We start from the raw sequence: 14728 nt of genomic DNA on the forward strand, positions 1-14728 counted from the left end.
AGTTTTCAGAAGGGAGCAGCACTGACTTGAAATTTAGGTGGTTTTTAAAAAGGCACATTTTACATTAGTCACACAGTTAAAATTATAAAATAGTCACACACTTAGTTATCGTATAGTTACACACAGACACACATACCCTCCTGGCGTAAGGAGGGTGTTTGGGGAGGCCTAATGCAAGCTGATAACAGAAGCTGAAAGAAGCCAGTTAATCGCTCAGGGGCAGCTTGAGTGGGGATCATCAAACAAAGTTCAAACTTCTCTAAGTGCAGGCTAATATTTAGCTTTTAACTTTTATTAAGGGGGCTAACTAGCCGAAGGGGGATTTTTACACAATACCATTTTTTAAGCAATTCAAACACTATTTAAACTTAATTAATCTACCTTGTCACACAGCAAACAATAACAATTTTTATAATAAAGTATAAGCAATTCAAAGACTTAATTAATCTACCTTGTCCCATAGCAAGCAGTTTCACAGAAGCTAATTGTGTATGTTATGAAAGTGAGAGTCTCCCTATCTCAAGGTGGGACCTCTAAGAGGTGATTGGGTCATGAGGACAGAGTTCTCGTGTATTAATGCCATTATCACAGGAGTGGGTTAGTTATCTTGGGAGTGGGCTCTGGATAAAAGGATGAGTTTGGCCCCCATCCTCTCTCTTGCTCTTCTGCCTCCCACCATGGAATGATGCAGAAGGCAGTCGCCAGATGCTGGTGCCATACTGTTGGACTTTCTAGCCTCCAGACAAACCAAATAGACATCTATTGCTTATAAATTACCCAGTCTCTGATATTCTATTATAGCAGCAGAAAACAGACTAAGACACTTTTCGTTTATTAGTATTTCTTTTGATAATCACAAGTTTTAAAATTTTGATGAAGTCCAACTTGTAAATATTTTTCTCTTCCATTTTTATTTGCTATTTTTATGTGCTATTTAATTTGATGTAATCTTTCTGTACTCCAAGGTTGTGAAGATAATCTCCTATAATTTCTTCTACAAGTTTTATAGTATTAGCTTTTATGTCTAGATCTGTGATCCATCTTAAATTAGATGTGTGTGTGTGTGTGTGTGTGTGTGTGTGTGTGTGTGTGTGTGTGTGTGTGTGTGATGTTAGGTAGAGGCTGAGTTCATTTTCCCTCCTATATTTATTGTTCCCATACCATTTGTTCAATACTTTCCTTTCCTAACTGAATAGCCTTGGTACCTTTGTGAAAAAAGTAACCCTATTTGGGAACCATGGATTTGTTATTCATTCATTTAGTTTTGCCCTTTCCAGAATGTCATATAAATGAAATTATACAGTACGCAGCCTTTTGGGTCTGGCTTCTTTTACTTAGAAAATATATATGGGATTCATTCACATTGTGTGTATTAGTAGTTCATTCAATCTCAGTCCTTTATACTGCTGAGTAATAACCATTGTAGGGCTGTATAACTGTTTCATACTTTCTGCTGGGCTTTTAGGTTGTTTTTATTTTTTTTGCAACTGTGATTAAAGATGTTTTAAACATTCATAGAGAGGTTTGTGTGATCATAAATTTTCATTTCTGTGGGGTAAATACTTAGGAGTCTGATTTCTAGGTTATATGTTACATGTATATTTAACTTAAGAAACTGTCAAATTGTTATCCAGTGTGGCTTTACCATTTTGCATTCTCACTGGCATTGTAGGAGAGTTGCTCTGCATCTATGCCAGCATGTAGTTTCATTGTTTTCTTTGTTTTTTAATCTTAGCCATTCTAGTAGGTGGATAATGGTATGTCATTGTGGTTTTGATTCACATTTTCCCTAGTGAATAATAGAGTTGAGCATTTATTTATATGTTTATTTGCTATCTGTATATCTTCTTTGGTGAACTGTTTGTTCAGATCTTTTGCTCAGTTTTTAATTGGGTTGTTTTCTTATTGTTGAAGTTTGAGGGTTGGTTATATATTCTGAATTCAAGTTGTTTGTCAGATATGTGATTTGCAAGTGTTTTCTCCCATTCTCTTAGCATTACTTTTGCAGAGTGAATGTTTCAAATTTTGAAAAGGCCAACTTATCAATTTTTTCTTTTATGGATTGTGTTTTTGGTGTCACATCTAAGAACTTTTTGCTTAAGCTCACGGTCACCATGATTTTCTGCTATTTTTTCTTCGGGGCGTTTTATAGTTTTAGATTTTACATCTAGACCTATGTTCAATTTCGAGTTAATTTTTATAAAGGTGTGAGGTATAGACTGAGGTCCCCTTTTTTTTGTCTATGGATATTCAGTTATTTTAGTACATTTGTTGAAAAAGATTATCTTTTCTCTATTGAATTGGTTTTGTACGTTTGTCAAAAATCAATTCTCTGCATTTGTGTAAGTCTGTTTCTGGACTTCTTTGTCTTTTCCTTTTTTCAACACTATACGGATTTAAATACTGTAACCTTTTAATAAGTCTTGAAACCAGGTAGTATGAGTCTTCCAACTTCTTTTTCTATCAGTGTCTTGAACTCACTTATTTTATTCTAAATCTGCAAGAAGGCATATCAACTCACTTTTTGAAATAATGGAATCAGTCATCACAAATGCTAATGTTTTAGGAGAAGCTCTCACTGAAGACTTTTCTCTGAAGGATTTGTAACACCCTAGGCTTTGATCCATATTTCTGCAAATTGAAACTATCATTTTTCATTATTCTTAAAAGTACTTTAATAATATATATTGGCATATATTCTGCATTATTTATGTACATATTTGGATTTTCATCAAATATGAATTTCTGCTGCGTATTCAATTATTTTAGTTTTGTATTTGGTGAACTACTATTATAATACATATTATAGGACATATAAATTTTATTTTAGGAAATTTTGTTATGATTAACTCTAAATCTCTGCTTTCCCCTGCAAAGCTGCAATATGAATAAAAATATTTTTAGTTTGTATTACTTATTAATGTATTTTCAAAAATTATGTTGCTAAGGACATGAGGGGAAAATAGTCCGCAGTTGTTGTGTAGGACTGTGGGTTGTAGAGGATGTTTAGTGTCAGATGAACATAGCCGTTAGTAGAGGCCATCTGCTGGAAAACAAATGATTTGTCTATAGAGCCCTCTGTTTATTCTTTGGTTATTGTAAAGAAATGGTTAGTAAAAGACAGGTAGTTAAATAAAAAAAAAAAACAATACTTGGGATTGAATTGCTTTTATCTGAAAAAGTGTAATAGAGTTATGTGCAAGATTTTTGAATGTATAAGTTTTAAAACAATTAATGTATGTGCTACTAGATAAATTAAACTTGTAGAGCGGACACCCTGGTTTTAGTATCACAGCATGTTTTTAGTTTTTAGGTAAAGGACACTAGCCACATGGCTGAGTAATTCTTGAATTTAAATACATTGGAACTACCATGTAAATATATCTCAAGTGTCTATGCCTACTGAAGCATCTGGGCTGAGTGTCACATTTTGTTCTGTTTTCCAACTTTGCTTTTCTAATCTTGGTATTTATTGTTCTTATTTTTTTCTCTCTGAAAAAGATGAAATGGCTGGAACAGGAACTTCCTTTCTAGAAGTAAAGGTTTTTCACTATCGGTTAAGTAAGGATAACCCTTGATGTAATGTTTATTGTAAACACTTTTTAATTTGACATTTTAATAAAATCAGGTAATTTTAGAATGGAGAACAAAAATCAAATTCAGCTTCGTTGTACTACATTGCATTTTATTCCTTTCCTTTCATGGTATTTAGAGTACATTTAGCAAGAAACCCAGGTTAGTCATAAAAGTGTTATTAGATGTTGAAACTTTTGTCTTCATAATTAAATTTCAAAAATATTCAGAGATAAAGTGTAGCTTGTTGATATTGTTGGAGGTGATAGTTCCTTAGTGTATACATGCTGTCCTGAAATGATTCCCAGAGACTTAGTTGCAGTCATGTGCACACTGTGTTCTGATGGACTGTGAGTTGGTGTGAGTGGGCAAGACACCTCTAATGAAATTTTGGAAAAGTCCTCTGACTACTCTTCAGATGATTGCTTAGAAATTATTTTTTGTTAAAAATAGTGCTATCGATTAAGTTCTCCTAATGCTTGATAGATTTTTCAATGCTTTTGGATACTTTTGCATGCCTCCTCTTACTTGAGCCCTACCACAGCCATGTGAGATAGGTCATTTAAACATCATTTCTGTTTTACAAATGAGGAAACTAAGGTTCAGACAGCTTATGCCACTTATTTGTGCAGCAGGGAAATTCTAGGGACAGGATTAGAATAGAGATATCAGCTGTGAAATATTGAACACATTGCTTGGCATTTAGAAATTACAAAGTGAATGTTATGGGCTGTTTTAATACATCATCATCATCCTTATCTTCCAGTCCTTTTTTGCTTAAACTATAAGACTTTCTTTTAGAAATATATACTATTTTTGTATATAAAGCAACACCTGAAAATAGGTCTAATGACATCTCAGTTTCATATTGCTTGAACTCACATTTGTAAGCACTTATTGATTAATAAATAAACACGATAATGTATGAAAAAGCTATACAGTGCCACATTGTCAGCCATCCACAAATGGTAGTTCTCTTAATTCCTATTTCTGTTAGAATTTTTTTTCCCTGAGGAACTGAAGTTTTAGTACACTATATTGTAAAGTTGCTACTGTAGGTAAGAATATCAAGATAATTTTTATATAGTTTAGTTAATATTAATCAAAAACATTATATGTATAACATTATGTGTTATATACCAGATATATAGGACACTGTGTTTCATGCTGTGGTACTAAGGGGTAGAATACATAGTCCTTTCCTCAAAAAGTATAAAATTTAGTTGGGGTGGCACATGAAAAATTAAATAACATAAGGTTTATCGTAAGTTGTACATAATTAATTGCCAAAAGAATGCCGTAAGTTTATTTGTTTTATTCTTTTTAAATTTATTTTTATTTATTTATTTTTTGATTGCTATAAGTTTAGAAGAGCAGGTAGTCCAAGTCTGAGAAAGCTTCATCAAGGAGACTGGAGCCAATGTGGGCCTTGTTGCCAGGATCTAAAAGCCCAGAAGGAGGGGAGACATCAGACATATCAGAATTTAGAGATAACGTTGCTAATTTTCCAAATGGTAGAGGTAGTATCTTTTAACAATCAGCATCTTGCCTATATTGACACATTTATTCTCAGTCTAATGACAAAGAACTCTGTTCTTTTGAGGGCTTGGCTTATTCAGAGGATATTTTATAATTTGTGTTGTTTTTGAAACAAAAGAATAAACAGGCACATACCATTTTTCGGACATATTTTTGGCATGCTAAATTTACATAATGAAGTAGTGCTATTAAACTGAGTAAATAATTGTTATGGGAAGGTACACACACACACGCACGCACGATCACGATCATGTGGTAATTCTGTGTTTAACTTTTTGAGGAACGGCCAAACTGTTTTTGAAAGTGGCTGTACCATATTGTATCCCCATTAGCAATGTATGAGGATTCCAATTTCTCCACAAAATATCCTTTATTTTTAGCAGAAAAATATTTACATCATAGGAGAAGCAGGTGAATTTGTTTGTTATATTTTTAAATATTACCATTGCATAAAAAGACAAGATATGTAACTTGTAAAAAATAAGACATTTTAAATAAAGTCCTTTGATGTCTATGTGTCACTGAATGTTCAGTTAGCAATTTGTCTTTTTGCCAACATAAAGAACAAGAACTCAGCAAGCAAAAGTGATAAAACAAAGAAATTTTACTTGCTTGGGAAGTGTTTAATTTTTGGCCCAAATTCTCAAAGTTCATGTAGTGCATAGGCTTATAAGGCCTCCCTCAAAGCTCATGTATATCAGGAAGTAAGTTCATGAGTCATTAATGGAAGAAGCTCTCCTTTCTCTACATTTTGAATGCACTTTGAATTTATCAGAGAGTAAAGGAAAACTACTGAAATTATATAGTTTTTTTGTTATGCTAAGGAAATCTGTGTGCATCCTATATTTTAAGTTTTTAAAAAAAATCTTGCAGGATAAGAATGTTTTTGGAGGAAATTTGAGAATATTATTTTTTTTAAAATTAAACACACTATGGAGCAGGTTATTTCAGTATGAGGAATGCTTTTGCCTGTGTGAAAGCCATGTTCCTTATGTTTGTTTTAAAAATATTGGTCTTTAATCTCCTTGGGTGAAGAACTTGGATTTTTTTTTTTAAAGGCAAATTTGCTTTATAGTTGCTTACAGTCTCACCATCAAACAGGCTTTGTTCTTCAAGAATAATTCATAGTGTATAATGTAATACTTCTGAAAGTCTCTGTGGAAAATCAGAATTAAAGTAGAATTCTGACATATTGATAATATCCACATTATATTTGGAAATTATCTCTTTTTGATTATATTTTTCTTCTCTCTCTTTTATATTGTAAAGCTTTTTCATTCATTGGGTATTTATTCGTGTCTGTTATAGGCAAGCCACTGTGCTAAGCACCAGGAACAATTTTACAAAGAGTTATTTAATTCATTCAGTATTTGTTAAATACCTATGGGGTATAGAGCACTGTTACAGACAATATAGTTAATAATTCCTGCCCTGTAGGAGCTAGTAATCTATTGTATATAAGGGAGTGGATGTGTATACATAAAATGAGCAAGTAGCAGTGGAGGGATTAAATGCCTGGGTAACCCTTAATTAAGTTTAGAGGAGGTCAAGGTCAGTGTGAATGAGAATGATAGTAAAAGGTGTCATAGAATAGGTAGAATCTGAAATGGGCTCTGAAGATTGTTAGATTTTGAATGGTGTTAGGGGAGATGGAAGGGAGAGGACCTAGGGGTGCTAGAGAACATGTTAAATTGTGAAAAGTAGTGGTGAAGTTAATGTCTGGCTAGTAAAGGAACAGACCAACCTCTCCTTTCTCATCAAGTTGAGGATAGTGGGAGACTGTGAAGTCTTTACAGGGGAAGGCATGTGGGGATGTTGTGACTTGGGAAAACTTTGGTTCAGTAAAGACAAAAAGGTTAGGTAGTAGAATTAGATAAACCTAACCAAAGGACCTTGGGAAAATTATTTAACTTCTCTAAACTTCAATTTCACTCTCTGTAAAATTGTACCTACCTCGTAGGCTAGTTGTAAGGATTAAAAAGAATTAATATATGTGATACATTTAGAACAATGCTTGGAGCATAGAGAGCCCTATAATGTCCAAGCTATTGCCATTTTAACAGAAATAATAGGTCTTACAGCATCCACTGAGACTTGGGTTCTAACAGAACTGAATTGGAAACTTTGAGAATGAATTGTTTCTACCAATATGTAATTTTTTTCTGTTAATTGATTTTTTTTTAATGCATCTGGATTTTTAGTTTTACCAATCCTGTCTCTACCCTGGGGTTAAGCAACTTACCTATGTTTTCTTCTAATACTTGTGTGGTTTCATTTTTCACATATAGATCTGTAGTGTATTTGGAATTTACTCTTGTGTAAGATGTGGGGTATGCGTCAAATTTTATCATTTTTTTCCAAAAGGCCATTCAGTTGTCTCAACACCATTTAGTCTGTCTTTCTCCCACTACTTTGAATTTTATTGTTGAAGATTTTTTTGTGCTTGGATCTGTTTTTGGATTTTTTATTCTGCTCCATTGATTTTTTTTGTCTTTTCATGCACAAGTAACATGATGTTTTTATTAGAGGGGTTTTTTTTGTGTGTGTGTGTTAATATAAGGTAGGGTTAGTCACCTCTCATTTTTCTTCTTTATTAGGGTCAAAATCAATTTGCCTAGCTTCAGAGAAAAAAAAAACTTGTTTTTTAATAGTATTGCATTACATTTATAAATTTACTTAGGAAGAATTGACATCTTTGTGATGTTAAGTTGGCCTATCAAAGTTTGAAATAGTATTTTGTGTCTTTCAACTGTGTTTAAAACTTTTCCTCATATAGCATGTGCACATTTCAGGCTAAATTATCCTGATTTGATCATCCCATGTTGTACACGGATACTGATATTCAATTCTGTACCCCACAAATATGTATAATCAATTATGTTTCAATAAAATAATATTCCTAAGTATTCTTTCTTTTTTATTATGGAATTGTAAGTGGGGTTTTCTTTTCCATTGTCATCTTTTTTGTTATTTATTTGTGTATGTGAAGGATATTGATTTTTTTAGTTATAAAATACACTTAACATAAAATTTACCTTTTTAACCATATTAAAGTGTACTATTCAGTGGCATCAAATGCATTCACAGTGTTGTCCAACCATCACCAATATCTACCTCCAGAACTTTTTCATTACCCATCAAGCAGTCACTCCTCCCTCCCTCCCCCAGCCCCTGGCAACCACAAATCTGCTTTCTGTCTCTGTAGATTTTCCTTCTCTGTACATTTTATATAAATGGAATCATACACGTGTGGCCTTTTATGTTTGTTTTCTTTCTCTTAGCATAATGTTTTCAGGGTTCATCCATGTTGTAGCATGGGTCAGGATTTCATTCTTTTTTATGGCCTGATAGTATTTTACTGTATGTATATATCACTTTTATTTATCCATTTATCCTGTGATAGACATTTGTGGTTTTTTTCTACCTTTTGGCTATTGTGACTAGTGCTGCTATGAACAAAAACCTGTTGGTTTTTGTATGTTAATTCGTCCTCACTGAATTTTTTTACTGTTTGAATTATTTATATCATTGGTTCTCTTGGTATTTCAAGATTTACTATCATATTTTCTACAAGTAGAGATAGTTTTACTACTTCTTCGTCATTCTTATGTCTCTAATTGCTTTTGTTTCCTAATTGCATTGGCTAATAACACTCCAATACAAAGTTAAATGCTTGTACTAGTGGGGATAGTGGGCATCCTTGCCTTATTCCTGAACTTCCTAAGAATGCCTTGGGTATTTCTCCATTATTAAGATGCTGACTTAGAATATCTCTGTTTCTTCTTCTACCTATATCTATACACACACACACACTTATTGTTATACAGCAAAGGTGGTTTTACATTTAAGAATTATATGCTTTTTAAGCAATATTAATACCTAACCTGATAAAGATAGAACAAAGAATACTAAAGATGGATCTCATTTAATAGAATCCAACTTCTCATTAAGACAACAAAAAACCACAGTCAAATGGGATTGCTTCTAGAAATGCAAGGATGGTTCAGTATTAGGAAATCCATTATAATATTTCAACATTTTAATAGATAAAGAATGAAAGTCATATGATTGTCTCTCAAAAAAGGCCTTTAACAAAGTCCAACCCACATTCCTGATGAAAATAATAAATGGGAATTGAGGAATATGTTCTTACGTGGGAATACACACATATACATACATAAATGTATATAAAATATAAAATATTTTAACATTTTATTATAAGCATAATGGAAATTAGTGAGTTTTAAGCAGGAGAGTGGTATAATCTGACATGAAGTTAGCTTTGAAGTAGGCAAGAATGGCTAGTGGTGATGGAAGCTAGAAATGGAATGGTAGCAGTGGAAATGGATCAGGATATATTTTGTGGGTAAACTCAACTGTATTTGTTGATGGGTTTGATTTAGGAGTGGAGAGAATAGAGTGAAAGAAAGGAATTAAGACTGACCACAAAGTTTTTGACTTGAACAATTGGATGGATGTCAGTGCCATTTAGTGATGTAAGAAGGACTGTTTTTTATGAACATGTTTAGGGAGAAAATCAACAGTACTGGACTGGGTACTTTAGCTTGAGATGACTATGAGATATCTAAGTCGTGATGCTTAGTGGACAGTCAGATCTGTGATTCTGGATTTCGTTGGAGACAACAGGGCTGGAGAAATGTTAATTGTTAAGAAATGAACAAAACTGTCATTGAGTGTTAATGTTAGTGGTTTTTTTTTTTTTTTGGTTAACCTAATATTTGTCAGTAAGAGTTTTAAGTATATAATTTTACTTTTTAAAAATCTTTAAATATCCCACTCTGCTAGTCCTAGTTACCTCGTTACTTAAGTTGAATATTGGCCTGGTTTAATTTTTTTAATAACTGTTGATTCTTGGTATCTTGATTATAATTACTCAAACCAAGAATGATTTAGGATAGCAGATGGTTGTTAGACAATTAAATGGTTTCTAGAGATTGTTTATTTATAAACAGACTTGACATGTATTCTTAATCTGATTTTTATTCTTTTAACAATCTCAGTTTTGATTTTTCAAAAATTCCAGTGTGTTCCTGTTTTTTTCCCCCATTGAAAAGGAAGTGGGGTTTTTTGGTAATGTGTTTATTAGGTTTTTATCCATTTCTAGCCTTGTTTTGATTACCTTATCTTTGTCGCAGGACTGTCTGTTTCTGGCTGCTTCTCACTAAAATGCCTTTATCGTTAACCTGATTGATGGTCTGTGGAAGTGGACCAACTGTGTATGGTGGAGGAGTTTGGAGATATGTCATGTGCTAAAGTCAACTAAATCTTCTCTGCAGTGGTCTTGCTTTATTTTTAGCTCTACTTCAACAATGCAGTTAATTTTGACCAAAGGCTTTGAATATTATTTTGAAATATTTAAAAATATCATTAGTAAATATATCCTTTTACAGTTTTTTTGTTCAAAAGAAGTAATTTTTGTTGAAAGTGCATTTCTGCCTGAGACACTGAGATTCACTTTTATTTTCACTTATCTAGCTATAGCTAGTCTGCCTCTTTTATTTTCTTGGGTTTTCTATAATTTTCCTTTAATTGAACATGTGTAATTGATTTTGGAGAGGATATGGAATTAACCTTTGTGATTTCCATTCTCTCCTCCCATTCTACCCTCACCCCTACAACTCTTACTGTTACACCTGGCAGTCTTTATTAAAGTTTCCAATTCTCACATCTATTTACTAAGAATAGTGATTGTTCTAGGATTTTATGGATTCTCATAGCTTTCCAGACAAAGTTAAGTTCCTTTGCTTAGCACATCAGGCTCTCAGTCATCTGTTATCTTACCTACTTCTCAAATTTCCATCATTCCCCTCTTTTTTGCAGGCATTCTGAATTATTTGTACTTCCTTAGAACACATTATCCTGTTTTCTGCTTTATCTAGCTACAACCCGTGTCAGTTTTTCTTTTTCTTAAAGCTTGCCTATCTTAAGAAGGTTGCTTCACACCTGCTTTCAAACAGTCCACCTAATAATTGCTTCTCAGAGTTTCTTGTCCTTTTAGCTGCTCTCTCTAGGACACTACTTGCTTTATATCTGTAGAGCTCTGGGACACAGTCCCATTGATAGAATACTGCTGCCACAGCTTCGCCATCAGTGAAGATGTGCTTGGGGGCAAGCCACAACTACTTTATTTCCCTATTCCTTCATTTCTCACAGTACCACCGCAGGTGTGGCTGGATCAGACTTTAGACAGGAGTTGGACTAAATCAAAGGAATTGTAGTATAGTATGGAAATATTTAAAATCATATCTAAAATACAATTTCTCCCTGCCCAAGGGAAAGCATCCAAGAAGTTGAATCCTTCAGAAAGTGACTTCTTATCTGCTTCTCTTACATTTCTATCTTTAGGTCTATGCCTCTGAGTGCTTCCTTCTACTAACTATCCCCCCTTTGGGAAACTCATCTCCTGGATTGATTTTGACCCAGGATTTATTTTCCTCTGCAGTACATTTCTACAAGTTTGATGTCTTTTGGCTACTGCTTATCAGCATTGTCCATGCATGCCCTTGACATCCAAATCTTGCAGAGTAGTTGAGAGTTTGTGTGATTTGCTCCAAGTTGATCTCCTTTGAGATCTTCCTATCAATGTAAATTTTAGAGATGTTTTTTGATCCTTCTAGTTGTTCAGTGGGTAACTCTTGAATCAGACACATACTCATCATAAACCTCTCCCAAAGATCAACATTAAATTTTACACATAGTACAGTCTAACTCAATAATATAAAGAAAAGTATTTTCATTAATGTACCCAAAAGAATTCTCTCACAATAAAGACAGCTCTTTACTTTATCATATAGGTACACAGTATAGTATTTTTCTGTCTCCAAATGACCCCCTTATTCAAGTTGAACTCCCTTGGTCTGCCTTTAAAAAGAAAGAGGTATGCGGCCAAGTCACGGTAGCTCATATGGCTAAATAAAGGTCCATATGAAACTGTTACATCACTATTGTTTATAAGGATTATATTAAATTATTGTAGGATAGCTATCAGCTAGCCTCCTTATCAGTGGAGCAGGCTTTTTTTGTTGTTGTTCTTTTTATTGCACATCTCACTCCTACTTGTCCTTTAATTGTCATATCCCTCAAGAGCCTGTCAATATCATTTTGTTTAAGTGCCCTTTTGTGCTTCTTTGGCAGTCTTGCATATCTGTCACAGCATTATACCACAGTAATTGATTTACTTGTCTCTTTTTCTAGACATAGAATTTAGTGAGTAATTAATAAATGTTTATTGAATGATAAATGAATAGTAAAGGAAATTGGGATTTGTTATCTTCTAAAATTTACTCTTTACCTCAGCAATTCCTTAATGATTAGGGATAAGGTTTCATAGAGAGCCAATTTATTTTCTATTGATTAAAATATGGTTCCTACAGTTAAAACTTCTTGTTTCAAAAAAAGAAATTAATAAAATGCCTATTTGTTTCATGATCAAATATATTATTTGACTCTTCTTATAGAAATTTCAAGAAATTGCTGAAAAAAATATGGAAAAATTGAACTGTATTGAGAAGTCACATGAACAGTTGATTCAGGAAAATTCACACTTCAAAAACATGTTATCACAATCTCAAAGGGAACAAACATCCTTGCTAGCAGCCTGTGCATTGATGGCTGGTGCCTTATATCCCCTGTACAGCCGATCATGGGCCTTATCTACGCAGAGAGATTTTCTCCAGGAGCAGGTCAACACCTTTGAGTTGTTCAAACTGGAAATTAGAACTCTCACTCAAGCTTTATCAACTGTAGAGGAAAAGAAACAAGAGGAAGCCAAGATGAAGAAAAAACTATTCAAAGGATTGATACGTATATTCCGGAAAGGTGTAATTGCAGTTTTGGCGGTGAACAGACTCAAAATTTTGGGCCAATCATGTGCCTCTCTTTTTACCTGGATGGAGAGTTTCAAAGAAGGCATAGGCATGTTAGTGTGTACAGGAGAGCCCAAAGACAAGCATAAATATCCAAGTAAGATAATTTGTGCTTTTAAAAAATCTAAGTTGCATGTGAGTGAAATACAATGTGAATATGCTTGCCTGTTACACAAAAACTTTATGTAATTTGTCAAATTATGTAACATAGTCCCGTATGTATATATATACGAATATGTATGTATGTATGCATAAATGTATATTTTTATATAAATTAGGCCTTTTTTGTAAACACATTAAAATATAAAGTAGCAAATATATATAATTTCAACTTAGCTTTATTATATTTGAATCCTCTTTTTGCAGTAAAGTGAAGTTTATACAGTGATTTTTCAATTGTCAATCTAAAAACTGCCCTATTTAAAATTAATTATCAGCATTTATTTTCACCTTCTATGGATCAATATAAAATGAGAATTAAAAATTTATTGAAGAATTATATGAAAATGAGGCAATAAATTTTCCAGCTAACATTTTTTTTAATGCTTTCTTATTCTGAGGAAAACAATGGATTCAATTTTTAACTTTTAAAAAAGCAGGTTATTAAGTAATATAAGTAAAACTAAAGAAAATTGCTTTCTCTCTTTTATTGGTTTCAGTTAACAGGTATTTATAAATTAGTTCATTCAGATCTAAAATTTTTAATGGATTATTTTACACTAGAAATGTTCCATATACAAGCTTTGAGCTCTTTCTTAAATAGCTGAACACTGGTATGAATTTTAAATGTGGATTTTAATAAATTTTTATAGCATTTCATAATGCATTTTTTCCTATTTTTGCAGAACATCAAAAGGAGCAATTACGTTATTTACAAGCGCTTAGTTGGCTCACCAGTTCTGACCTTCTTGCTGCTATAATCAGCTCTATGGCTGAGTTACAAGGAGTCATTAGTAAAACAGGTATGATTCCCTCTTTTATGTCCTTGCAAACTGCATTTAAAAGCAAATGTCCAAAGATTCTCATGGTACAAATTCTAATAAACCATCTAGAAAGAAGATGTATGTATTTGTTTGTTCAGGCACAGAGAAACTGTTAAATATATATTTAATATTGTAGTAAATTAGCGTAAATTTTGATGGCTAATTTTGTCTTTATTTATGGGGAAATTAAATGACATTTCTTGGTGAATGTAACCACCTTATTTTTTTTTCATTTGTGATCTGGTTTTCCTATGGAAAGCTGATCATTAGCTTTTTATTAAGTAATACTGGCAATGTTCTTTCAAATGTTTTGGCTTTCCTTCATGTCTACTTTTGGCTGTAAATTTCAGAGGTTTAAGTAATAACTGAGGCAATAGAAAATTTTTCTTTCTCGTTTGGTGATATGTTTTTATTCTTTCTTATTTATCTTAGATAGAATTAATTTAAAGTCTGCTCCTTTCCACTAGGTATGGAACTACCTATAAACAGCAATTTACAAAAGTCTAAAATTCAAGTTTTTATTTTTTCATGATTCAGATTGTTAGCCTAATCAAATAAGTTTTTTTTTCCTTCCTAAATTATAGGAAGTCTAGTGGTAGATAAAAATCCAGACTGTGTCTTTCTGCTCTGTCGTCCTCGGCGTCTTCATGTTTGTGCCTCCTAGTTTTTAACTGGCTACTCTACATTCTCACATTGGAGTTGTGTTTTTGCAGGAAGGAGAAGGGAAGGGCAAAATGTGAAGGCATT

The 14728-nt window shown here is 32.9% G+C and overlaps 1 protein-coding gene across 1 annotated transcript in view; it reads left to right on the plus strand.

The window, feature by feature from the left end:
* The window catches only part of CCDC171 (coiled-coil domain containing 171), a 338249-nt gene that overhangs the window by 150134 nt on the left and 173387 nt on the right, over window positions 1-14728 (plus strand). Inside the window, exons 17-18 of the mRNA XM_063080963.1 lie at window positions 12591-13095; window positions 13844-13960. Coding sequence (XP_062937033.1) covers window positions 12591-13095; window positions 13844-13960 — 622 coding nt within the window. The remainder of the gene's footprint in view (window positions 1-12590; window positions 13096-13843; window positions 13961-14728) is intronic.

The sequence above is a fragment of the Cynocephalus volans genome, chromosome 16 (assembly GCF_027409185.1).
Source record: "Cynocephalus volans isolate mCynVol1 chromosome 16, mCynVol1.pri, whole genome shotgun sequence".
Classification (NCBI taxonomy): Eukaryota; Metazoa; Chordata; class Mammalia; order Dermoptera; family Cynocephalidae; genus Cynocephalus; species Cynocephalus volans.